Below are 26,941 nucleotides of genomic sequence, written 5' to 3'. Positions count from 1 at the left end.
CTACACTTAAAGGAATGTTAACAGACTATATAGGCCAATAAACCACTACTTTAGGTCAAATTTGGCTTGTAGGTCAGTTTGCCCTGTTAGGGCCCTTGCTAAAGTCCTCTTCCCTGGATAAATTTATCTCATGTTACTCATTGGTTTATTCGTTCATTTGTTCTTTAAGGATCATATTCTAAACATATTTATCACCAATTATTTCTCAGTTGCACCTTCCCTTTCACTGAGGCAAGTCTTAGTTTCACAAATACACACACACACACACACACACACACTGTACTGTTTCTGTGTCTAAACCTTCTGCCACCTTAAAAGTTTCTCTGTCTGCTCTCTTATGCTTCAGTATTGCTCATTCTTACAGACTCAGCACCAAGACCTCTCTCTAAAAATATTTTCTGACCTCTTAATTAAACATTTTAATTTTTATAAAATATCTCTTTTAAAACATTTTCTGACCTTTCTTTATTAAGCATAGTCAAGCCCCTGCCCCAGGCACCAGCTGTGATTTATTTCCAAATAAAGATGAGAATAAGTGGTTTAACAATTCATTGTCCTGAAGATATTTGAATTATGTGACATTTGCTACCCAAAGATATTTTGGGTTTCTTTGTCTCCCTAAATCTTTATAAAGAACAAAGATCATGTTTGGGATGGTTATATAGTTTATTTTACTAATCTAAGATAATTTTTTGAGAGTAAAAGGAGAAACTATTAAAAATTAAGCTGGACAACAGGCATAAATCAGGGCAGTTGTTGCCAAATCATGATGTGTCATTTTAATTGTCAGGCTTTTATTCCGTCCTCATTCTCCTCACCATGTGCATTCCTGTTCTGAGCAAATAACTGTGGTTTATTGAGTGTCAAATAATAAAGAAAAAAAGAAAAGAGTCTGGCATAGTAGCAGTTCAGTCTTAAGTGACAAAATGCAACCAATGAAATGTATTTCACTGAACTTGGTACAAAGTGAACTAAACTGAAATGTAGGTCACATACCAACTTCATAATCATCATCAAGCCACTACCAGCAGCCTCATGTCTTCTATTCCACGATCAATTCATTCTTTGTAGTCTGTCGTTATGCTTCTCGGTATTATAGTCTGCAAGGCACTTTTGCTTAATCAGAGCTACTTAAGTCTGACATTGCACCTCATGCTGTCCTACGTGGTGTCCTTGGTCTCAGCAGTCAGCCTTTCTATCTGCTGCTTAAATTGTAATCTGCTTGTCTCACTTTAGTTCCACAGGGAGGACATCTCTGAGTATCGTGCTATCGTTTGCCCACAGAATAGTTGATTTTGACAGGGTATTTTCTGTGCTCTTCAGTCTTTGACCTCTCTGTTAAGAATCTACCCCTGCTGGGTAATACAAAAATGCTGTTTAAAAATTCTCAAGGAAATGAATCCTTAACCATGAGACATTGATGTCTCCCAGCCCCTGCCTTTATCCCTATCCTCATTATTGCTGCCTGCATTTCTGGAACAGTCTACTAGCCACTTACTTCATTAGTGTAGTATTTCTACATTTCCACCTGACATCACTTCTCTATTTAAAATTCTTTAATTGCCACATGGTCATAAGCTCAAAACTTTCAGATTATATTGAAATCCTTCACAATCTGCATCCCAACTACCTGCCAGCTTCATCCCTAATTATTCATGTACATGCATCCAGTCATTAACACCACGATGTGTCTTTTCACATTTCTGCTGCTTTTGCAAACTCTCTTCCATATTCCTGGAACACTTATGCCCATATTCAAGATCTATAAATTCTTAGTCATTGTCCAAGGCCCAGGTCAAATGATACTGCTAGTACTAATGAACGCCTACTTAATCACTACCATATCTGCAGTGCTGTGACACTGTGCGCATGTCATCTTAGAATGGTCATATGTCCCAGTTTGCCCTAGACATCCTGGCTTATGCCTGTTGTCCTGGCATCCTGACTGGTTTGGCATATGGCCTGTATTTTCCATTTCTTTTAAAAAACAAAGTATCATTATTAATAGTTCTGTTAAAATAGCCAAAACATACTTATTAGTTCTCTACTTTGTATTCAGTCTCACCCAGTAGTGTGTGAGATACGTTTGCAGTGCTCAGAGTAATTATAATACATGGTTCAATTTGAAAGACAAAAACTAATAACTCGTCTATGTTTCTCAGTCTTTTCTAGATGATAGGTTATTCACACTTGCCTTTCAGGGACAGCATGCCGGGCATTTGTAGATGAAATGAACTATTCTCAAATGGGAACACCTAACCCATTCTGATCCTGGGTGGTAGTGGGAGAAGCTTTAGATGCTGCTGCCCTGCCAGCTATTTAGTACTATGAAAGCAAGTTATCTCCTAGTCTGTGCTATTGTTTGAAAGCTACATAAAGCTGTCAGGCCATGAATTGGCAGAATTAGTGCGAATTGTGCATAGAAATAGAGGCTCGGCAGATGTGCTGTAGAGCTCTGGAGCTGTAATTTTCAACCTTTTCATCTCATGGCACAAATAAACAAGTTACTAAAATTCTGTGGCACACCAAAAAATATATTATTTGCTGATCTGACAAAAACTAGGTATGATTTTTTTTTAAAAAAAATTATTTTTAGCCAAAACCGGTTTGGCTCAGTGGATAGAGCGTCGGCCTGCGGACTGAAAGGTCCCAGGTTCGATTCCGGTCAAGGGCATGTACCTGGGTTGCGGGCATATCCCCAGTAGGAGATGTGCAGGAGGCAGCTGATCGATGTTTCTCATCGATGTTTCTAACTCTCTATCTCTCCCCCTTCTCTCTCTGTAAAAAATCAATAAAATATATTTAAAAAAAATTATTTTTATTGGTTTCAGAGAGAGAGAGAGAAACACAGGAACATTGATGATGAGAGATAATCATTGATTGGCTGCCTCCTGCACTCCCCCTACTGGGGATTGAGCCTGAAACCCAGGGATGTGCCCTGACGAGGAATCTAACCTTGACCTCCTGGTTCATAGGTTGATGCTCAACCACTGAGCCACACTTGCTGGGCAGGTATGATTTTTATTCATTCATATTGGATAGATACTGTTGTGTTGGCTGTTGTCATTTTTTTTTAATTTGACAGTATAGTCTGAATGCTCTTGTATAAGTGTATTTGTTACTTTATGGGGTAAAACCACAACAATTTATTTTATCATAGAAGTATTTTAAAGATTATTTTGCAAAAGATATTTATGGCAGAGGTAGTATTTTTTAAAGTACAAGTTTAAGAAAGCTGATTACCCCAAAATGTCCAAAAGGAAAGTTAGTCCGTTCACCTGAAGGGTCTGTCAAGAAGATCCCAAGCAGAGATCAACAAAAATATCAAACAAACTTATCCTTGCAAAAGTTGAAACTAAGACCAATAATATAGCGGGAAAGAACCTAGAATAATTTTTTCATTACATTTACAAGTTATTTTAGTTTATATTATATATGTGTATGTGTGTGTGTGTGTGTGTGTATATATTGCAACAAAATGGATGGACCTAGAGGATATTATGCTAAGTGAAATAAGTTAAACAGAGAAAGACAAATACCATATGCTTTCACTTATATGTGGAATCTAAAAACCAAAATAAATGAAGAAACAAAACAGAAACAGACTCGTAGATAGAGAGAATAAACTGATGGTTCCCAGAGGGGAGGGGTGATTGGGCTGGGTTAAAAAGGTGAAGGGATTAAGAAGTTCAAACTGATAGTTAAAAAATACTCCCAGGTATGTAAAAAACAGCATAGGGAATATAGTGAATAAAATAGTAGTAACTATGTATGGTGCCATGTAGGTACTAGAATTATTGAAGAATCACTTTGTAAATTCTGTAATTGTCATAACCATTATGCTGTACACCTGAAACTAATCTATAATAATAAGAGCATAATATGCTAATTATACCAGACATCCTTCCAGACATCCTTCTGGACTACCTTCCAGACGAAGCCGGGGTCCTGGATGCCAGAGGGAAGCCGGTGCCAGCAGCCAGGGGAAGGAAGGCCTACTCTTGCATGAATTTCATGCATCGGGCCTCTAGTATAAAATAATATTGAAAGCAGCGTAATTTAAAAAAAAAACAACAAGAAAAAACTTTGTGATACAAAACATAGTTCATATAGAGCAAGAATGTCAAACTCAAAGGCTAACACGGGCCAAATATACAAGGTTTAAGTTTATGTGGACCGCAAAAAAAAAACAAAAGCTTCAATTTCCATAGACATGTAGGTTTATTTTGAAAAGTATAGTATTAAAAAAAAGAATAAGAGCAATGGTAAAATGAATGTTTTCTTCCTGACACTCGGCATCTCTTCTCTGCTACGATCTCTCCCACTTTGGAGGAAATCTTGTTCACAGTGATTACTTTCAAAACTGACCCAAGGTGAATGTCAGTAATTCTGGATCTGATAGGAGACTTATTTCCTTTCATAACTGTAAGTAACTGCTCACGCTGTTATATTGGCTGGGCTGCGAAAATATCCACTGTGGACCGCATGCGGCCCGCGGGCTGTGAGTTTGACATGCTTGATATAGAGATTATTGACCTCTTTGACAGAAAGGAGCTCTATTAATCTAAGCCATCAATAACACAAATGAGAATGTTTGCATGGTACTTTGCTTTTATGTTGAAGGCTGCTATCAAAATGTGAAATACTGACATGTCACTGTTAATAGTAAAATCGTTATTGTTACCGGTGGAAGTGGAGTTCTTGGGGTGCTGCGAGGAAATGAATTTCCTAAGGCTCCCACAGGAGGATAGGGTTTCCTGGAAAGCTTTATTGATGATGTAAAATTAAAGGAGGTCCCCTCCAAGGTCCCATCTCTGTCCATCCTGCCATGGAAAAATTGCAACAGTACCTTCAGCAGGGCCAGAATAAAGGCAACAGGCCATAGTTTCTGCTGCGTATTAAAGTCCAGTCCAGCCCAGCATTTGGCTCTCTTGGTTTGTGTTCCCAGCTGTAGTACATGGCACATGGGGTCCACACAGCCCTGGGCCATGCAGCTGCTAAGGCCACATGGCTATGGAGAGAGAACAGGTGAGCGCACAGGTGAGTCCATGTCACAGAGTAAGAGCAAACGAGAGAAAAAGCAAGAACAAGAGCACAAGAGCAAACAAGAGAGAGGGAACTCTTCTTCTGGGAGTTTTAACAGGAGCTTCTTTAAACTAACCAAAGAACTTTTCAACAGTCCACACACTTCTGATGGGATCCATCCCCTAGCCAATCCACTGTTCCCCAGGCTAGACTGACAGGCAAGTACCGCACCTGGGCCACCCTGACTTCTACTGATCACCTGCTTATCTCTCCCTTCTTCCCCCAACAGTCCAGTACCAGTTGGGGGAAGGGAGGGGTGTTAATCCTCTTGGAGGAACAATGCTGTGTGAAGCTGTAGCTCCTTGGTGAAGCTTCCCCGTGACCATACTGACAGTATCTGACTTCCCTTTGCTTTCTTTACGAATTAGTGTTAACTAGCAAATCACAATGATAACATGACCATAAAAATTGTCAACAAAAGGTATTCTGAAAAGTAAACATTCAATGTCTGTGAAAACATTTATAGTACACATTGCTGTTGTAAAAAATCTAAATAAAAATTGTCCAACATTAAAAAAAAAATAGCCCTAAATTTAGATACCTCAGTACCTACAAAGAAAGTCTTTTCTTAATTAAAAATAGTATGGCCCATAGAGACATCAGTCTCATATACCAACAATTTAAAATGTGTTAAAAACACCTATGACAATATTAATAAAATAAGAAGATGGGGAAAACAATTCCTCAGAAAGTAAAAAGGCACTAAATACGTCTAAGAAACAAATTTTAAAATTGATTGTACTACAAATAATTATTTTGCTTTCATTATTTTTAATGTTTAGGTAATTCAGATAAAGCGTGAGTTTTGTTGTGTACAAGTAATAATAGTATGTGGTATTTTTTTAGAAATTATTTTATTTTTAAAATAGCTTTTGTATAGAGAACTATTTCGAAGTGTTCATCAATATATTACCAATTCTGTTAGTAATTACATATTTTTATTACATAATTAAAATTATTTTAGCTTCCATTTCATTCCCAGAATTTTTCAGTTCGAATGGCAAAATGTCACCTGATTTTAATAGCCATCCTATATAATAAAAGGCTAAGATGTAAATTGTCCCCTCTACCAGAAGTTTGACCAGGGGGCGGGGCTGGCTGGTCAATTGCCCATGGCCCCTCCCTCCCCCCCATTGGCCAATCAGGGCTGGCCGGCTGGTCCCCACCCATGCAAAAATTCATGCACCAGGCCTCTAGTTGTATTATATTAAAGCCATGTACACATCTGCTGTTTCTCTTAGATTGTGTTACTTTGAAGGTCAAGAATGTTAATCTGTTGATATTTGTATCCCTAAAGCTTGGTCCTGTACTTAGTACTTAGTAGTTAGTAAATGTTAAATGAATCTGATTGGATAGAAGAAAAATAATAATGTAAACTTAAAAGCACACTCATGCTGTTTATGTACTGCCTATCATAAATAATGTAAAAGCATTTTATGTGTTTTTCTTTGATTTTGATATTCTGTGATCTCCAAGTATTAGAATTCTAGCTCAAATTAGACCTTTATGTATATTATCTTTTATAATTTTTAGATATGAAATCAGTTTTCTGTATAGGTCATTTTGACAGTCTTCAAACTAACATGCACATTTTTAAAAAATATATTTTAGTTGATTTTGAGAGAGAGAGGAAATGTGAGGGAGAGGTGGGGAGAGAGAGAAACATTGATCAGCTGCCTCCTGAACACCCCTATTGGTGTACCTGCAATCTTGTACCCTGACCAGGATTCAAACTCGCAACTTTTCAGTGCATAGGACCACAACCAACCACATTAGCCAGGGCCTAACATGCCTTTTGATACCACAAAAATTATATCAGTAATTTTACCCCCACTAGTTGGAGCATAATAATGAAAGTAGGGAGATGTTTTCTCATATTAAAATATATCTCCAATATTATGTATAATACCTGGTTCATTGTCAGTAAACAGTTTTCTGGTGAAATAAGTTAATAAACATGTCTTTAATGAAAGAGATTCTTGTATACTTGGAAGTATATTACAACATTGACTTTGAGGTTTCTTTTGCATCCCTTTTGCTTGGTTTCCCTCCTGAGTTGATGGAAATGACTCGGTCATGCTGCCATTTACTCTCACCTGACTTGCCATATCATTAAGTGTATCCTTAGAAACATAATGAAATTCTAAAGATAGCCACATTACTGGGTAGCTGGCAGAATATAGGCCTCATAATGATGTTGAACATTCTTTATAAAATTGATGGATCTTGTACAAAGCAAGGGCTCAATCAAGGTCAAAATTCTCCAGGGTGAAATCCACCTCTAGGTTACCATCTGCATTTCAAATGTTTTCTGATTGATTTGACTCTGGATGGGATTTCCTTCCAGGTTAAGTATTCGCATTACCCAAACTGATTTCCTTATAGAAATCTAGAATATAGTGTCATTTCTTAGTCAATACAGAATGAGAAAGGGAATGCAAGGCCTTGTGAATATCAAATTTGGGCTACAACTTTTCTGGTCTCCTGATATTGCAAAAATATATAAAACTACTTCATCTTCGGACAAACTATGCAATGAATAGTAAAATATACTGGTTTAAAATTTTTATTTCAGAATTTATATTTCTTAAAAATTATTCAATACAGTTGTTAGAATAGAACTTTAGGATTTTATCTGATGATAAGTCAGGCAGGTAAAATATTACTCTGCCAATTTTATAGATGAGGCTGCTAAAATTCAGGAAATTTATACAACCTGGTCAACCTTCCTTTCTTACTATAATAGAGTCTAAAACCTAGTTTCTCCAGCTTTTGATAATATCATTTATTCAACAGTATGAAATTCAAGGTTTTTCTTCTTTGAAAGGTCTTGAGTTAAAAAAAAAAAAAAAGAGGAAGAAGAAAAAGTTTATACCAGAGTTGACTTACTGAACAGGAAGGAGCCACAAGAACTTATAAGTGATTTTAATGTATTTTTTTGTTATACAAAGTGATGCAATAATAAAACTGGAATGTTGATTTGCCTGTGGTCACCATGATGGTAATTTAATCATTATATCTGAATAATAGTTCAAACTGTCATCTATAATTTAGTTGAAACCTATACAGATTTACAACCTATATAGATTGTAAAATCTATTATTAGGTAAAGTGCATATTTCCAATAAAATTATACTCTAAATTAGATAGAAACAAATGTAAAATGAGAAGTTTGAAGTGTATTTATGATATCAATGAGTTGTTACAATGGTGAGAACTCACTCATATTCTGTAATTCTCAGTACTGTTTTGAACTGAAAACATCCTCAGGTTATCCAGATTAAAGCAAATCAAAATGTAATATTAATAATATTACCACCTATGTGGAAAAATAAGTATTAAATAAAAATTATTAATCTAGTTTACACATGTGAATAATACTTTATTAAGTTTCAACATCATATAATTGCTTTTTAAATTATGCATATAATTATGTGAGATTATTTCACTCCTAATTCCCAAGGAGAGATAACATGGCTCCTTAGATGGTTACTAGTACTTATTTTTTTTCAATGGCAACAGTTTCTATTTGATACAGAAAACAAGAATGGTTGACTCTAAAATTATTACAATTTTGTCTACCCACAAACACAGAACATAACAGTTATGCTGATCAAAATTTCAATAAAAAAAGAAAATAAGACAATAGTATTTACACCAAGTAATTGTTCCTGTGTGTATTTAACTAATTGCTTTTAGAATTCAAATAATGGCAAGAAGAAAAGACTTCTTTGGTCTTTCATTAAACCCTATCATTATCCTTTGTGTCTTAAAATTTTACTACTAATTTGTTTATTAATTAAGAGAAAAAGGAACAACAGAGTCAACTACCTCTCTTTCTTCAAATAAATGAAACCCAAAAGGAAATGCATATTTTTACATATATTAGCTGTCATTTTGCATATTATACATGTTATTATAGCTACTTGGTTTCACATTAAATATATAAGCACAGAAAATCTGACAGAAAAGTAAAAACATATTTCCCCCTCAAATTCACCTAAGACACGATTACATTGACTACTTTCAGTATGCTTTTGTAACTTCGTTATATGTATATTTTTGCTTTTGAGAAAATTATTAAGGTTTAAGTTTCTTGCAGACACATAGTTCAGCACATGGGAAGTCTCAAAAAATAAAATTTTCTCATATTTTTATATTATTTTTATTTTTCAATTTAAAAGCTGAACTTCAGTTTAATAGCACATTTCACATTTTTGTCACTTCTTTTCAATAAAAGCATCTTAAATGTAAATCTGTGTGTAGAACATCACTTTCCACTTACATATTGCAAAAGCAATCTATATATCAGCTTTAGTTTTGGTGGAAACCATCCCAGAGCGCTTCAAGAAAAACATCATGACTGAGTTTATCACAAAAGCATTTTACAAAAACACATGATGGATAGTCTGCCAAGGAACACAGATGATTATACAGAACAAACTCATGTGGAAATTGGAATCAAGATCCTAACTCACTACCCTTGATATTCTCTAATATGAGTTCAACATTTAACAGGTTGATTAATCCATTGACTATCTATCTTTCTGTCTACATATCTCCCTATCTACAAAATAGTAATGTATGCAATAGAATCTGTTAGTACCACCACTATACAAAAAATATTTGATGTATGTTCAGTTCTATTTGCATCTGCTTGTTTCTTCTTTGTATGACTAGCACAACTGGAAAATTTTAAGTCAGAAAGTAAATGAAAGAGTGAATATCAGTTATGTGTCTGTAATCCAGCAATTTATCTCATTACTTTAATACACAACTTATAAAAGTAATTTGTTCAAGTGCTGAATCCTACATTTGTAAATATAATTTAAGAACAGCTTAAATGGAAATTTTAATAGCTTCTTTGTCTTGATACTTAATTGGCATATGCTTTAGGGTAAATCTACTTTGTAATAATTCTAAATAATATTTTGTTCCTTTAACCTGAATAATTGGAGCTAACTCCATAATTAAATGTGCCACTTACTGTGTATAGAAAATACTGTGGTTACTTTCCTATGGTCTCATACTTCTCTCCTCTACTGATATGATTAAACTTTTTAAAAAACATTTTTAGATCATTTTAGATTTACCTGCAATTGTAAGAAATAATAAAGACAGATCCTATATACTGTTCATCCACCTTACCCCAATGACAACTTTTTGCATTATTATAACAACTATCTCACAACCATAAACTTGGCATACAATCCACCAATCTTATTTAGATTTTATAAGTTTTACATATAATTGTTTGTGTTTAGTTAGCTCTGTGTAGACTTGTGAGACCACCACCAATACATCAAGATACAGTACCGTTCATGACAGTAATCTCATATGGTACTCTTTTATAGCCACAGTCATCCCCCTCCATCTTCTGCCCCTACAATACCTGATAACTACTAACCTGTGTCTGACCCCATAATGTTGTCATTTCAAGAATGTTACATAGATTAAGTGAAACTGTATATAACCCTTTGGTAGTGTCTTTTTCACTCAGATTAATTCCCTTCAGTTCCACCCAAATTGTCATGCGTACCATCATTCTTTTTTTTTCCATTTTAATATATTTTTTATTGATTAAGATATTACATATGTGTCCTTACCCCCATGTTACCCTCTACCTCCCCCCCCCCCCCCGCTCATGCCCTCATCCCCTCGTTGTCCGTGTCCATTGGTTAGGCTTATATGCTTGCATATAAGTCCTTTCGTTGATCTTTCCCCCTTACCCCCACCCTCCCCTACCTTCCCTCCAAGGCCCGACAGTCCAATCAATGCCTCTCCATCTCTGGATCAGTCCTTGTTCATCAGTTTATGTTGTTCATTATATTCCACAAATGAGTGAGATCATGTGGTATTTATCCTCTCTCCAGTTCCATCCATGCTGTGGCAAATGGTAAGAGTTCCTTTTTCTTCTTCCTCTTCTTAAAGAATACCCTTCAGCATTTCATATAATGCTGGTTTGGTGGTGATGAAATCCTTTAGCTTTTTCTTATCTGTGAAGCTTTTTATCTGACCTTCTATTCTGAATGATAGCTTTGCTGGATAAAGTAATTTGTTTGTAGGTTCTTGCTATTCATCACTTTGAATATTTCTTGCCAGTCTCTTCTGGCCTGCATGGTTTCTGTTGAGAAATCAGCTGACAGTCGTATGGGTACTCCCTTGTAGGTAACTGACTGTCTTTCCCTTGCTGCTTTTAAGATTCTCTCTTTGTCTTTTGCTCTTGGCATTTTAATTATGATGTGTCTTGGTGTGGTCCTCTTTGGGTTCCTTTTGTTTGGGGTTCTCTGCTCTTCCTGGACTTGTAAGTCTATTTCTTTCACCAGGTAGGGGAAGTTTTCTGTCATTATTTCTTCAAATAGGTTTTCAATATCTTGCCCTCTCTCTTCTTCTGGTACCCCTATAATTCTGATGTTGGTACACTTGAAGTTGTCCCAGAGGCTCCATACACTATCTTCATATTTTTGGAATCTTTTCTCTTTTTTTCTTTTTCGGTTGGGTATTTTTTGTTTCTTTGTATTTCAAATCTTTGACTTGATTCTTGGGATCATCTTGTCTGCTGTTGGATCTCTGTATATTATTCTTTATTTCAGTCAGTGTATGCTTAATTTCTAGTTGGTCTTTTTTCATATCCTCCAGGGTCTCACTAAATTTATTGGCGGTTTCCATAAAATTCTTGACAAACCTTATAAACGTGGCCTTGAACTCTATATCCAGTCATTTGCTTTCCTCCATTTCTGTCATTTGTGACCAGTTTCTTTGTCTCCGCATTGTTTATGCTTCCCTGTGTTGGTAGAGTGGTTTTGTGTGCTAGGTGTCCTATAGGGCCCAGTGGCTCAGCCTCCCCAGTTACCTGATGTGGACACTCTTGGTGCTCCCCCTTGTGGGCTTTGTGCACAGTCTTGTTGTAGTTAAGCCTTGATTGTTGTAGGATCACTGGGAAGAATTGACCTCCAGGCCAATTGGCAGTGAGAATCGGCTGTGTCTGCAGTGGGAGAACTTCTGTGCTGAAGACACCCTTCTGGGGCAAGACTTGCTTCAGTGGGGCTTTGGTGCTCACTGAGTCTGCCCCCTGAGTGTGTCCCTTATGGATCTGAGGAATTGTAATCTGGATGGTTCCCCTCTGACCACTGGGTACACTGGCTTTTGGATCTAAGGAGGTGCTAATTTAGCCTCTTCCTGAGGTTACAAGGCAGGAGCTACGAAGAGAACTGCAGATTCCCCTTCCTTTTTTGGAGTTTGGAGGTGCCCTGATGAGGCCCAGCTATAAAGCAATGCAAGCTGCTATGGGGCCTTGGGCCTTCTCTTGGAAGTTCTGGGTCTGTCTGGCCCAGCTGCAATTTGTTAGGTACTTTGCAGGTTGCAAAGGGCCAGGGCATTCATATGCAAAAGCCTCTGCTGCAGCCTGGGTGGGGCGGGAATCAGGGAATCAAAGGGTGGAGCAAGCAGCTATGGCTGGTCCTCCGCCCTGCCCTAAGGGGCCGTGCATCTCAGTGTCCCGATAATTGCTGCAAGCACCTCTGAGGGAAAGCCGCCCTCAAGTTCAGAGTTCTGCCTGCTGCCAGACAGTCCAGTTTCTCCCCGTATGAGTCCTGGGTCCCCAGAGACTTCCCGGAACTGGAGTTCAGAGCAATCGGGAGCTTGTGACTCCCTCCTGATTCAAAAAGACAGCCGCGTCCTCAGATACCAGCCCCTTTCCGCGCGGGAGCCTCCGTACCTCTGCACTTTATTTCCGCAGCTCCTCTGGGTCTGTGTGCTTTGCTCTTTCCTTCTAGTTGTAGAATTTCCACTCGGCCAGCCTTCCTGTAGTTCCGGATGATGTCCGTTTTGTCTTTTCATTTTATTTTTGAAGTTGTTGTGGGAGGCAGCAATTTCCCGGTGTTTACCTATGCCGCCATCTTAGTTTCCTCATCATTCTTTTTTATTGCTGAGTAATACAGGGGTGGGCAAAAGTAAGTTTATAGTTGTTCATATGGAACACACAATGATTAATTAAAAATAATAATACAAAAGTAAGCTGTTTTGTGTACTCTCAACTGGAAACCTACTTTTGCCCACCTCGTTGTATAATATCAGTATGAATTTCCCACAGTTAGTTTAATTATTCACCCTTTGAAAGGCATTTGGGTTGTTCCTAGTTTTCAACTACTATAAATAAAGCTGCTATGAACTGCCGTGTTTATGTTTTTATGTGAACATAGTTTTTATTTGTCTAGGGTAAATGTGCAATTATTGGGTTGTATGGTAAACACATGTTTAATTTTGCAAGACACTGCCATACTTCTTTTCAGAGTGGCTGTACCATTTTACATGGCCACCAGCAATGTATAAGTAAAACAATGTTCGCCAGAATTTTGCCAGCATTTGGTATTATCTATTTTTTTTTTTTTTTACTTTAGCCAATCTGATAGGTATGTAGTGATAGCTCATTGTGATTTTAATTTGCATTTCCCTAATGGCTAATGATGTTGAACATCTTTTCATGTGCCATCTGGAATCCTCTTCATTGAAATGTTTTTTGCTTATTTTGTAACTGGATTGTTGTTTTTTCATTTTTTTATTATTTCTTCTGCATTTTATCTTTCTCATAGCTGAGTTTCAAGAGTTCTTTATTTATTTTAGATACGAGTACTTTGTGAAGTATATTTCATGCAAACATGTTTTCCCAGCCTGTATCTTTCTTTTCAAACTCTTTATAGTGTCTTTCACAGAGCGTCTAATAATTTTGAGTAAATCTATTATTTAGCTACTGGAATGCCATGTCCCTTCAAATTTAACACACAAGTTACTTAACAAAAATATTTTAAAGTATGTATTGTGCAGGCATGAAAAAGGCTGAATTATTTTTTAAAGTTAATTTCCAAAAGCACATAGCTATATGGAAGGTACTAAACTGTACTTCCTGGAAATTCAGACTTGATTATGATACCATCAAAACTAAAGGTTTGTTGCTGTCTTTTGATAGGTTCTGTTGCCACTGCATGTCGTGATCCGGGTGTTCCCATGAATGGAACTCGAAATGGGGATGGACGAGAACCTGGGGACACTGTTGTCTTTCAATGTGACCCAGGATATGAGCTTCAAGGAGAGGAAAGAATAACCTGCATTCAGGTAGAAAATCGATACTTCTGGCAGCCCAGCCCACCAGTCTGTATAGGTATGAATTAAAGAACAATTAAAATTTTATGCAAGCTTAAAAAATGGTTATAAATGGGCATTAGTATCATTAAGTAAGAACAATATTCTAGAATTGGTTATATATAAGAGTCTATGATTTCACAGGTCAATGAACCTCCAAAAAATGTACAATGATCCTATTTAAATGATAATTATTTTCCCCTGAGGGGCAGGTCCATCATTTTATTAGATTTTCAATGGTTCTAAGATCCAAGTTAAGAATTGAAGCTCTTGAAAAACCCTGATCTCTACTATATAAATGCAGTTATCCACTGCTTTTAATATTTAAAGAGTGATTGAGAGTCTACATTTTAAATGGCCCATATTGATCTTACCTCTTCAATGGTTATTTCTTCTAAGAAAGAACATTTTATTGGAACTTATGCTTGACTTTCAAAGCTTTGACTTTTTATTCAGTTCATGTATTCTAAAAGAATATTAGTTTTGAATTTGATGATCTAAGGATTTGTAGCTGCTTTGTTCATACTTCCAAATCTCTGCCTTCAGTCTCTATGCTCTGTTCTCGAATCCTCAAGTTACACTCCAGAATATTAAGTTACATATTACTTTTCTACTGGATCTGAGAAAAAGTTAGAAGGATGTACCACCTTTGCAATAAAAATAGTGAGAAAACCTGCTATCTCATCTTCTTTTCACAATCTCATCGTTAACTTTTTTACATTAAACTATAATCTCAAACCTTTTAGCTTAAATATTTTAGAATTAGTGTCATCTTCAATTTATAATACATTTTGAGCAAAGTATGTTCTCTGTACTCAAAATCTTATTTCTTTACATATTCTCCTTCTTGCACTATAAGCAACTTGAGAGAAGGTTCCATAGCTTATTTATTATTGTATTTCTTATAATATTCAGCACAAGCAAATTCAGCACAATTAGGAGAAAAAGCGTTTATTTTTCTTATATCCAACTCATAAATACACTTAAATAATCATCTTACACAGATTTTTTTAACTCACATGGTAATAGGAAATGAGCATTTTGTACCTCAGTCAGACGTGAACAAATTCAAGGACTCAATTATTTAGATTTATTTTACCCCATCACATTTTTTTTGTATTTTATATGTTGGCACTTCAAGAGCAATTATGCACAAAACAAAATGCATTCAATAGCTCAAAACAGCCAGGGATTAAGTAGACAGTTCTAGAAAATATAGCAGATAGCAAAGGAAAATCATTTTTAAAAATGAGATTTTTTAAAGGCACAAAATAAGGGCATAGCTTGAAATCCTGTATCTCCCTCTATACTTTATTATTCGCTCTTACACTTCTGTATGTATCTCTGCACAATTTTAAATCATCAAATATCAATTAATTTATATTTCCATAATTTAAACTCATAAAAGCAAGGAAAAGCTTTTATGAGTTTAAATTATGGAAATATAAATTAATTGATATTTGATGATTTAAATATTAAATATCAATTTGATAAAATTAAGAAATATTTTGAAAGAAAAGAAGACTGATATAATTGTTTTTGTTTGTGTATTCCTCAGTTAACCTAAAAATATTCTGATTAAATTAAAAATGCCACATTCCAATTAGAATTTAACTGAGTCCTTTTAGAGAGAATCTGTGTAAATGAGGAATAATAGAAAAACAAACTTACTGTAGAACTTCTTGCTTCATTGTGATTCTTAGACTTTGTTAGGGTGTTGATTACTAGAATTACTAGGAGGACTCATATATGTTTTATGTTTAGAATTCTAAAATATTGCACAGCTTTTTACTGAAATTTCAGTACAGACTAAAATACAAAAGAAAGGAGTTTTGAGATAGGCTGTTAAAAAATTTCATTTGCAGACAAGATTTTAGCAAGTCCTAATTCTAGAGAAAAAGAAAGTTGAACACTAAATCATACTTAAACTGCTGTGGGAAGTTTTTGTATGGATTATGGTGCTGGGTATTATTTTTTGGTAGGAAAAGACAGCTTGAGGAGAAGAGATGCATCAGAGCTTCTGTGAGGAAGAAAATAACCTAAAAATAAAATGCCTGAAAAATTGCTAAGGCTGTAGAAAGTTTGACCTCTGAAACTGATAAGAAAAAAACTGCATGATTGGAAACTCAGTGCCAAAGATTAAACCCTGAACTTTTTAGAATTCCGTAAGTCTACATTTTAGAGCCTGGAGCATGCATTTTGCTTTCATGTAGAAGTAGTTAGCCTCATAGCAAGTGACAAACAGAAGGACGTCATCTTTAAGAGACAATAGAATTCATTCCAACAAAATTGACTGTGTGAAGATTACTCTGACATTGCCAGAGGGAAACTAGCGGCACTCAATATGAAGGTAAATAACAAAGACATTGGTGTGGGTGGGCTGCTGAGGTAGAGAGTAGATGCAAATAAAACTGAAGGGTGGAAACATTAAGACAATTTTAAAATAGTTATTAACAGATCCCCTTATAACTAACTGCCTCACAAGAAACTACCCTCAGAACAAATTATTAATGTCAGAATTTCATGGAACCTAACTGAAAATTTAATCCATAAATCTATTTGACTTAAGGAGAATCTTATTCTGAATGCTTTATGATGCATTAAAACAAATATGCATTTCCCAAATGGTATTAAAATTTACTATATTTAAGGCAAAGAGAATAGTCTTTACTCACTGAGTGTTTGGATATACAAATGTCACATAATGTCTTTAATAACCTCGATGTCTTTTGTAGATTTTTGAAATCAATTAACAGTAATAAAATATATCAGGAAAACCTTGATAAATAATTTAAATAATAGAATCAAAGTAATTTTTAGGGGATCTTATACCAAAATAATAATATAGTCATGGGTCCTGGCCAGTTTTCTCAGTGGCTAGAGCATTGGCCCACAAACTGAAGGGTCATGTTCAATTCCCAGTCAAGGGCACACACTTCGGTTATATATTCAATCTTTGGGCACAAGTGGGAGGCAACCAATTGATGTATCTCTCTCACATCAATGTCTCTCTCTCTTTCTCTTCCACTCCTTTTCCCTTCTACTCTCTCTAAAAAGGCCAATGGAAAAAAATATCCTCTCTCCTGGGGTGAGGATTAAAAATAAATAAATAAATACATAAATAAATAAATAGTAACACAATATAATCATGGAATATATCCAGTAAGATACTTAAAATATATGTAATTTTTCTGTATATTTTATGAAAAAGGATACACATACATAAGTGTATATATGAGTGTGTACATGTGTATAAAATTTCTGCTTCCTCTGAAAAATAAGGAAAATTGAAGCAAACAATACTCTATCACACTTCTGCAAATTATGTGTAATCCTAACACTTTACATGTGAAAAGAAACACATAGAACATTTTGCTGCCATTTCTGTCTTTTATGCATATATACATACAAATATCTGCCATTATGACACATATTTTCTATTTTTTTTCAAATTTAGAAGTTTCAAAGCAAAACATGCTATTATTTTTGTCAAAATGCATAGCTACAGATTAGATTTGTACATCCATCTGTGGTTGTCTTAACTATCTTCAAAATCAATACAAAGAGCCACTAGCAATTCCACAAACATGTATGGAATGTATGCTATATGCTGAATCCCAGGTATAAAGTCACATGTAAGACACAGTCTTTATCTAATAGATGACTGGTGGATTCAGACATTTGAAAGGGATCTTTAAATAAAATATGGTAATGGAAATAATGGAGCTAGGCAGAGGTTGCTATGGATACCAAAGTGAGTTGGAGACTATTTAAGCAGAGCCTAGGTTGGAAATTTCTGTAAAACTTCCTAGAGACAGAATGAATCGTGAAATGTAAGTAGGGGCTATCTAAATATAGAAGGGAAAACAAATAGTGTGGGCAAAGGCAAGGAAGTACTCAGAACTATGTGCATCCTGATGATATTTTTATGCTTAGAGTGGTGAATGAATCAATTGGAAAGGTTGGAGAGGTTGGGTTATGAAAACTGCTTTAGAGGAGACATTATCTGTTAGGCCTTGTGAAACAACTGTAGAATTTTATGCATGGGCATAGTATGATTAGATATTTTTAATAGGGCAAAGATGACTTGGAGAATTTTAGAGGCATGGGAAACAAGAAGCCATGCCATAATTCAGGTGGCAGATAAAAAGGTCAGATCTAGCAATATGGTAGCAGGCAAAGAAAGAAGAGATGGGTTGAAAAGTATCCACGAGGATCAGTGAGGTGGAGTCCTGGCAATGCTTGTTGATGGACTGGACACAGGTATGCAGTGAAGGGAAGGGAAGAATGTCACATCTCTAGTTAGGGGAGATGATAGTGCTAATCAAACAACATAGGGATGCAAAAGGAGAAGCAAATTTGAGTTGAGGTTTGGGTATATTGGATATTTTGTGTTTGATGTACCTATAGGCTATCAGGTAGAGATAACCAGTAAGCATTTGGGCGTATTATACCTCAAAAATACACAGGTGATAAGTAAAAATATTTATTCTCCATTGAGTAGGAGCTGAAGTAACCTACGATGACTGAAGCACCAAGGCAAGGGTATCCAGGGACATGGAGAAAGGATATGGTGGACATCCGTAATTTAGATGACAATTTTATTGATAAATTTGCATATCTAGACTCAGGCAAAAGAACAGAGATCTGAAATGTTACCAGAGAGAACCAGAATTTTCCTCCTTCCCAAAAGAGTTTTATACTGTCATAGAATCAAGAATACCTTATAACTGAATGGTAAAATGTACCTGAGAAAACTATAATTTTAAGAGAAGAATGCTGATGTGCTGATCGTGTGTAGGAGATATCATGAGACTCTCTCTCTCTCTCTCTCTCTCTCTCTCTCTCTCTCTCTCTCTCTCTCTTTATTTATAATCCCACTTCACCACCAGGGACCTTCATATCTTTTTTTTCTCTATTTTTCTGAAGCTGCTAACTCTGTATATCTATCTATCTATAGATATATATTTCTGATCATAAGTTGTGTTTAATAGACCTCAACAGTAATCTTCTAAAGAATCTGTTCTCTGAACTTCACTAAGAACTTTTTGAGCCTGTCCACTGAAGTATTAAAGAAACCTTTGTTTGGGGCTGAGATAATAATTGCAGCAGCTTGTCCATTTCATTAGCAAGTTAGGCAACTAGAATTTAGGAATATCCTAACACTCAATATAAGAGTCTTTTATTGTAAAGTGCTGTAGGTTCTCAGGTAATTATCCATTCTCACTCATTAACTATATCAAAGGCTCTTCCTTCATAAATATATAGAAAGGTAATGGGAGGATGTAAAAATGTGCCAGATATCATACATCCTAGTATTCCACTTATTATTAGAGGTTTTGATTTACTTTGTTTCTAACTTACATAGTAACCTTCAATTTTTTTTTTTTTTTAGTAGCAATGGGGAAACCATCTTTATCCCTTTTCTCAATGCTTTTTCATACATAAAAAAATAGAAAGGAACTTAAGTCCATATGTAATTTTTCTTATCTTTTGAAGTCAGTAAAAGGAGCTAAATCCAATATATCCATGAATGTGTGTATTTACTATTTAAGTGTTTTTTTCTTGAAAGACAATGCAATATCCAAGCATTAAGCGCTATCAAAAAGTCAGATCTGTTCAAAACTTCCTAAGCCTTTTTAAAAAACTGCTTTTACAAATATTGATAGCTAGTAAATTTTATTAACCACTTAAGGGATTTTCTTTGTTCATTTAAAGCACCCTGTGGAGGCAATTTAACAGGATCTTCAGGCTTTATTCTCTCGCCAAACTTCCCTCATCCGTATCCCCACAGCAGGGACTGCGACTGGACCATCACTGTCAACACAGACTATGTCATCTCCTTGGCCTTTATCAGGTGAGTGCCCATACGTTTCCACATTTGTCACCCTGACCAGTTGGGCTCAGTGGATAGAGCATCGGCCCTTGGACTGAAGGGTCCCGGTTTCAATTCTGGTCAAGGGCATGCACCTTGGTTGCGGGTTTGATCCCCAGGAGGGGGCGTGCAGGAGGCAGCTGATCGGTGTTTCTCATCAATGTTTCTAACTCTCTATCCCTCTCCCTTCCTCTCTGTAAAACATAATATTATATATATATATATATATATATATATATATATATATATATATATATATAATCTTCCTGTCATTTTCTTTAGCATCTGCTTAGGCAAATTTTATTTCTATACATGACATTTTTATTATTACTAACTAATTGCAACACTACTTTGCAATCAACATTTTACAAAGCCCTGTATCATGGCAGAGATGCCAATGCAGTTCAGAAGGCTAGAGGGTGAGCATCTTCCCCAGATTCCAGCGTAGAGGAAATGTGTTCAAGGTCGAGTGGTTTATTGACCCTCGTGAAATGCGATCTCTTTATAACCTTTTCTCCCTCCCATCTCTTGCCATCACTGCTTCAAAACTTCAGTTTTTCCTAAACTTCATGATGAAAACGTCAGTACTTCAAGAATTTTTTCCCTCCCTTCTGCAGCATCTAAATGTCCATGTGTGCAGAGGCACCACTGGGCGTGGGAAGACAGATAGTCTGCTTACCACCCTTTCTGGAGGTCTCATTAAATCAACCTAACAAAGAATTTTCCGATCTTCTCCATATTTCTCAGCAGAATTGTCTCTTTTCTTAAAAAAAAATATATTTTAATTGATTTCAGAGAGGAAAGAAGTGGGAGAGAGAGAGAGAGAAACATCAATGATGGGAGAGAATCATTGATCAGCTGCCTCCTGCATGCCCCACACTGGGATCAGGCCTGCAACCTGGGCATGTGCCCAGACCGGTCATGGAGCCAACCGTAACCTCCTGGTTCATAGGTTGGCATTCAACCACTGAGCCACGCCGCCCGGGCAGAATTGTCTCATGACAGAATTTTACAAGGGAGTGTTTTAACACTCACAATAGTTGTTTATCCCTGTAATGAGTCACAGGGTTAGCTTAGTACTGAAGCAGTGGAGAATGTAGCTTCTTGTGTGAGAAAGGAGGCAGCTGAGTTTGAACCTGGGCTCTACCACTGTCACTGTCATTTGTGTTACCAGGATAAGTTATTTGAATGAGCTTCTGTTTTCTCACATGGAGTTAATAACTGTGATCACAAAACCTGGCCTAACCCTCCCCCTTAACATTTCAATGGGAATATTAGGTATCAGCAAGTCCAAAACGTCCTAAGCAGAAATGTTACTAATCTTCAGTGTTCAAGACTGATGTACAGGGGCTCTATTAACACTACTCCTCCTTCTGCTAGTGTGTTAATCCTGCTTTGTAGTTATGTAAAATAGCAACTTTAACTATGCATTTTCTAATATATCAGAGCTAGGTTTAAAAAAAATTAAAGATAGTTTAAATTCATGAATATTTGAAAACATTGTAAATGTATAGAATTTTTAGTTCTATAATTTTTAGTGATACATTGTTCATTGGTAACAAAGAAACAATGATGATGATGTTAGTGTTATGCCAGCACCCAGCTATAGGGAAACTCCCTGAGGTAAGTATTGTTATTGTTCCCATTTTCACAGTCAAAGAAATAGCAGTACAGGTATTCAGAATGAAAATTTATAATATAAGACTTAGTTTACTTATAAAAATTATTCTAATTAAAATGAGTGGGAGAAGGCTTTTTTACAGGAAGTGCATGACCTAAATTTGATTTCCAGCTGTTATATATTATGTGACCTTAAGGAAACTACTGATGTTCTTAGTATAGTCATTGGGAAAAGGAAAATGATAATCCCTTCCCCTATACCACAGGATTATTGATAAAACCAAGTTAATATTTATGAAAGTGCCTTGTAAAATCAATGTATGACTAGAATGTAGTCTCCAGTGTTCCAGGAAAAATAATCATTATAGTTAAGATTTGGAGATTTCCTACAAAAACAACAAAACTGTTCTTGTTTTATTTTCATTTTCAAAGAAGTTACAAATCATTATTTTGAAGTTTTTATTTAACCCCAAGCTAGAAATTAAAAAGAAAAGTACTGCAATCCATTCTTAAATGGGCTTTTGGCCTTCAAGGATAATACACGCCACTATAATATGTCATTTACAAAGCAGTTGTTTCAAGTGATTCTCCCAACAGTGAGCTAGACAAGGAAGTTGCAATTCTCATGAAATCATTCATATATATTACTGATTTCAGAGAGGAAGGGAGAGGGAAAGAGAGATAGAAACATCAGTGATGAGAAAGGATCATTGATTGGCTGCTTCCTGCACACCTCTTACTAGGGATTGAGCCCACAACCCCAGGCATGTGCCCTTGGCCAGAATTGAACCCAGGACCCTTCAGTCCGCAGGCCAATGCTCTATCCACTGAGCTAAACCAGCTAGGGCCTCATGAAATCTTAATGTTGAAAGAGATGAAGTTCAGAAAGGTTGTGTTTTACCCCAGAACAAGGGTAGTAAGCAATAAAATAAGGCCCTCGTCTCCATTTTCTGCTTTATTATACAAAATTTACCAAAATTTAGACCTATTTACTTAAAGGTTTTGAGCCATTAGTTGAATTAGACTTGTGAAGCTAATGAATAAATAAAAACAAAATATAGCAATGCGGTGGTGCCCCAATTATCTTATGTTACAGGTTCCCTTATATGTGGAAAGGTTGGGAACCTCTAATTATCCCAGTCTTTCTTCACCACTACTTATGCAGAAGTAAGCTAGTTGGATTCCTCTTTCTTATACATGCATACAGAAAGGATTAGAATTGATTTGTAAACTTACCTTCTATAAATCCAGTATATTTGGAAATATCTCCCACCTAAGTTTCTTATTTAGATTCAAAGATGATAAAACTTGTAAAAATAGTTTCTCCACTGATGAATGTTCAACAGTGGCAAGCTTTACTGGTATTGTCATAAACTTATTGGCTTTTCTTAACGACCCAATTAAGTCCATTTTTTCTCCGCCACAATATGAGCTAAGAGAGAGACAAATGGTTCTAGAACAGCCGTGGGCAAACTACGGCCCACGGGCCAGATCCGGCCCGTTTGAAATGAATAAAACTATTGAAAAAAAAGACCGTACCCTTTTATGTAATGATGTTTACTCTGAATTTATATTAGTGCACACAAACACTCCATCCATGCTTTTGTTCCGGCCCTCCGGTCCAGTTTAAGAACCCATTGTGGCCCTCGAGTCAAAAAGTTTGTCCACCCCTGTTCTAGAATGTACTCTCCAGTGTTCCAGGAGAGTACATATCTTCTGTCTTCTAAACATGTGGGCTCTATAGTCATTGTGGGACAATGTTCATACTTTTGAAGACTTCTTGAGAAAATTTAATATGCAAATTTGCAATATTAAAATAATTGGAATAATTTACATGTTAAAATGTCTTTATTAGCACGTTATTTAATTTTGACAAATAGTTGATTGGTTTGATTTCTCCTATATTAAGTTCTAAAACAATACAATATATTTATTTTAAGAAAAGTTATACCTAATGCAATGTACAGTGCTTCATTTGTGTAATTTAAATGCAAATTTGTATCTCAAACTTTTATTTGAATATGACATATGGAGTTGACTTTTAAAACAGCAAAGCTGCTTATAAATTTTGAAATTTAGGGCAAATAGTATCACTGATAAAGAAAAAAAGAAGTTTCATTTTTTGAAGCAAAATATCTAAATTAAATAAAGTAGATATTGCCCTCCACATTTTACTGATATAAAGTAACTTACATAAGGTTGTATAGGTTAACAAGGACAGAAGCAAAGCTTGAACCTGCATCTCTGGTTCCAAAACCTATACCCTTTCATCAGCTAAAACTGTTTGCCTTACAATCATTTGCATTCCCTGTAGTCACAAAGCTAACTTAGAAATATTTGAAAATATTAAGATGTCTTTTCTGTTTTTCACTGTTGATTTGATATTCATATTTAGTGTGTTTTTGCCAGGCAAAATTTCCAATTAACTTATTTTGACAGGGTCTGGTGTTATTTTTAAAGATATTGACTGTATTACTATATATACATATATATCTTAGTAATAGCAACTCCATGTCCTTCTCTCTCACTCTATTTTTTTTTTTTTTAGTTTCAGCATAGAACCAAACTATGACTTCCTCTATATACACGATGGGCCAGACAGCAATAGCCCGCTAATTGGAAGTTTTCAAGATAGCAAGTTACCAGAGAGAATAGAAAGCAGCTCCAATACCATGCATTTGGCTTTTCGGAGTGATGGGTCTGTGAGTTACACTGGATTTCATTTAGAATATAAAGGTAAGTGTGAACATTTGATTTCAGCATCATGGTTTCACTTGTATTTTCTACAGGAGGATAACTCTGCAGTGGCCATTGTCAGTGGTTATCTGTGCATTTCTCAGCGCAGGCTACTTACAGTTCATCTCATAAAAGAACTCTGACTTTTCCTATCAGTGAGGAGGAAATTAGGATTTCCCTAATTACTACCAAAGGAAATGTATCAGCAAACAAATTAACAATTAGTATACTCTGAGAGTTGGCCGAAACCACAAAATAATAAAAAAAAAAACCCACAAACTACTTTTTTGGAAGCTGAATATTCACTTAAATATCTTTTATTCAGAGACTATGATCAGTGATAAAGTGAACAAATTATAGAGATAATTATGTTCCAAAAAATGCCTAAAGATGTTTAAATATGTCAATATTCAGAATAGGGATAATAAAATATTGTGATAATTATATTTTAGAATATCTCTGCACGTTTTTAAATGAATTAATGTTACAATGCCTATGGATGCCTATAAACATATTTTATATTTTAAATTGGTTTATATGCTTTTTTCAGTAATATGTGAGTGTCTTTCTAATGGGATTATAGAATCAAAGGCTAATCTAATTCCATAATCAATCTAACCCATATTGCCAAATTACTCTCAGAATAGGTTAACCAATTTATTTTGTCAAAAGCAGATAAAGTGTTTCAGAAACTCCAGATATGTTTTAAGATATAATTGACCCATGATATTTTATTAATTTTATATGTACAACATAATGATTTGATATATGTATATGTTGTGAAATGATTACCACAGTAAGTTTATGTAGTGTCCATCACTACACAATTACAATTTTTTTCTTGGATGAGAACTTTTAAGATCTATTCTCTTAGCAACGTTCACATATACATAATTTAGTATTGTTAACTGTAGTCACCATGCTGTACATTACATCTCCAGGACTTATTTATCTTATAACTGGAAATTTGTATCTTTTGATCACCTTTATCTATTTCACCCACCCCTGACACTGAATTTTAGCAACCACCAATCTGTTCTTTGTATCTGTTCTCTGTATGTGCACCAGCATTTACTTCATTAGGTGCAATGATCAGAAATCCACCAGAGAATACATATTTTTTTAGTTAATAGAGCTTTGAATAAATGAACTGTGTTTTAAAGAGATCACAATATTTCTTTTGAAATAACTCCATGCATTTACATCCTCTACCAGGGCATTCATTTACACTAAATATAAGGATTCAAGACTTATACCTAAAAGGCAGTGCCTATTTTTTACAGTTACTGTAATCTTTGATAACAAATAAAGCTTAAAAATCATAAATTAATATTAAATTTAAACTATAGGGTGTCCCAAACAATGTATATACACACTATGAATAATTATAAAGGCAGTGTTTATTAAAATACATTTCATTTTCAAAATTGAGCTATCAGTTGTTAAAGTGTATAACAACTTTTTATTTTTGGGATACCCTGTATAATAATGAATTGCAGATATAAAAATATGTATTTTTATTTAGTGCTTCAGGTCTATTTTTAAATAAATCTTTTTTGTTGAAAGTATGACATATTGCCCTTCTCCCCCCGGCATTGCCCTCTCCCACTCCTCTACCCCCCAAGCCTTCACCACCCACTGTCTGTGTCCTTGGGTTAACATGGAACTACCATTTGACCCTGTGATCCCACTTATAGGAATATATCCCAAGAAATCAGAAACACCCATCAGAAAGAATATATGCACCCCTATGTTCATAACAGCAGAAATTGCAATAGCTAAGATTTGGAAACAGCCTAAATGCCCATCAGCAGATGAGTGGATTAAAAAACAATGGATTAAAAACATCTGCACAATGGAATACTATCCAGTTATAAGAAAGAAATAATTCTTACCATTTGCAACAGCATGGACGAACCTAGAGAGCATTATGCTAAGCAAAATAAGCCAGTCAGAGAAAGATAAGTATCACATCATCTCATTCATATGTGGAATCTAAGCACCAACATAAACTGATGAACAAAAATAAACCCAGAGACATAGAAGCATCAGACAGACTGTAAAACCTCAGAGGAAGGCAGGGGAGGGTAGAGGGGGGAGAAGAGATCAACCAATGAACCCCAATCCAATTTAATTAATTTTCTGGGCTGGTCCTCAAAATGCTCATTCCTGGGAAAATTACATTCCCCACTTCAGGGTCTCCAGCGTCTGTCTTATCAGTTTCCCTATTTCCAAACTTTATTTCAAAACATCGTTACCTGTTTAACTGACTTGTTTTTTTTGTTTTGTTTTTTTAAATATATTTTATTGATTTTTTACAGAGAGGAAGGGAGAGAGATAGAGAGTCAGAAACATCGATGAGAGAGAAACATCGATCAGCCGCCTCCTGCACATCTCCCACTGGGGATGTGCCCGCAACCCAGGTACATGCCCTTGACCAGAATCGAACCTGGGACCCTTCAGTCCGCAGGCCGACGCTCTATCCAC

General features: G+C 35.6%; 1 protein-coding gene across 2 annotated transcripts in view; it reads left to right on the top strand.

Annotated features, from left to right (window-relative positions):
• CSMD3 (CUB and Sushi multiple domains 3) overlaps positions 1–26,941 on the top strand; it is an 879,736-nt gene that overhangs the window by 625,524 nt on the left and 227,271 nt on the right. For both annotated transcript variants that reach the window (XM_081111575.1, XM_081111574.1), the window contains 3 exons: positions 14,051–14,242; positions 19,942–20,080; positions 24,267–24,454. In XM_081111575.1, coding sequence (XP_080967701.1) covers positions 14,051–14,242; positions 19,942–20,080; positions 24,267–24,454 — 519 coding nt within the window. The remainder of the gene's footprint in view (positions 1–14,050; positions 14,243–19,941; positions 20,081–24,266; positions 24,455–26,941) is intronic.

The sequence above is a fragment of the Myotis nattereri genome (genome assembly GCF_964212035.1).
Source record: "Myotis nattereri genome assembly, chromosome: 17".
NCBI classification, from domain to species: domain Eukaryota; kingdom Metazoa; phylum Chordata; class Mammalia; order Chiroptera; family Vespertilionidae; genus Myotis; species Myotis nattereri.
This window is presented reverse-complemented; position numbering and strand designations above follow the sequence as displayed.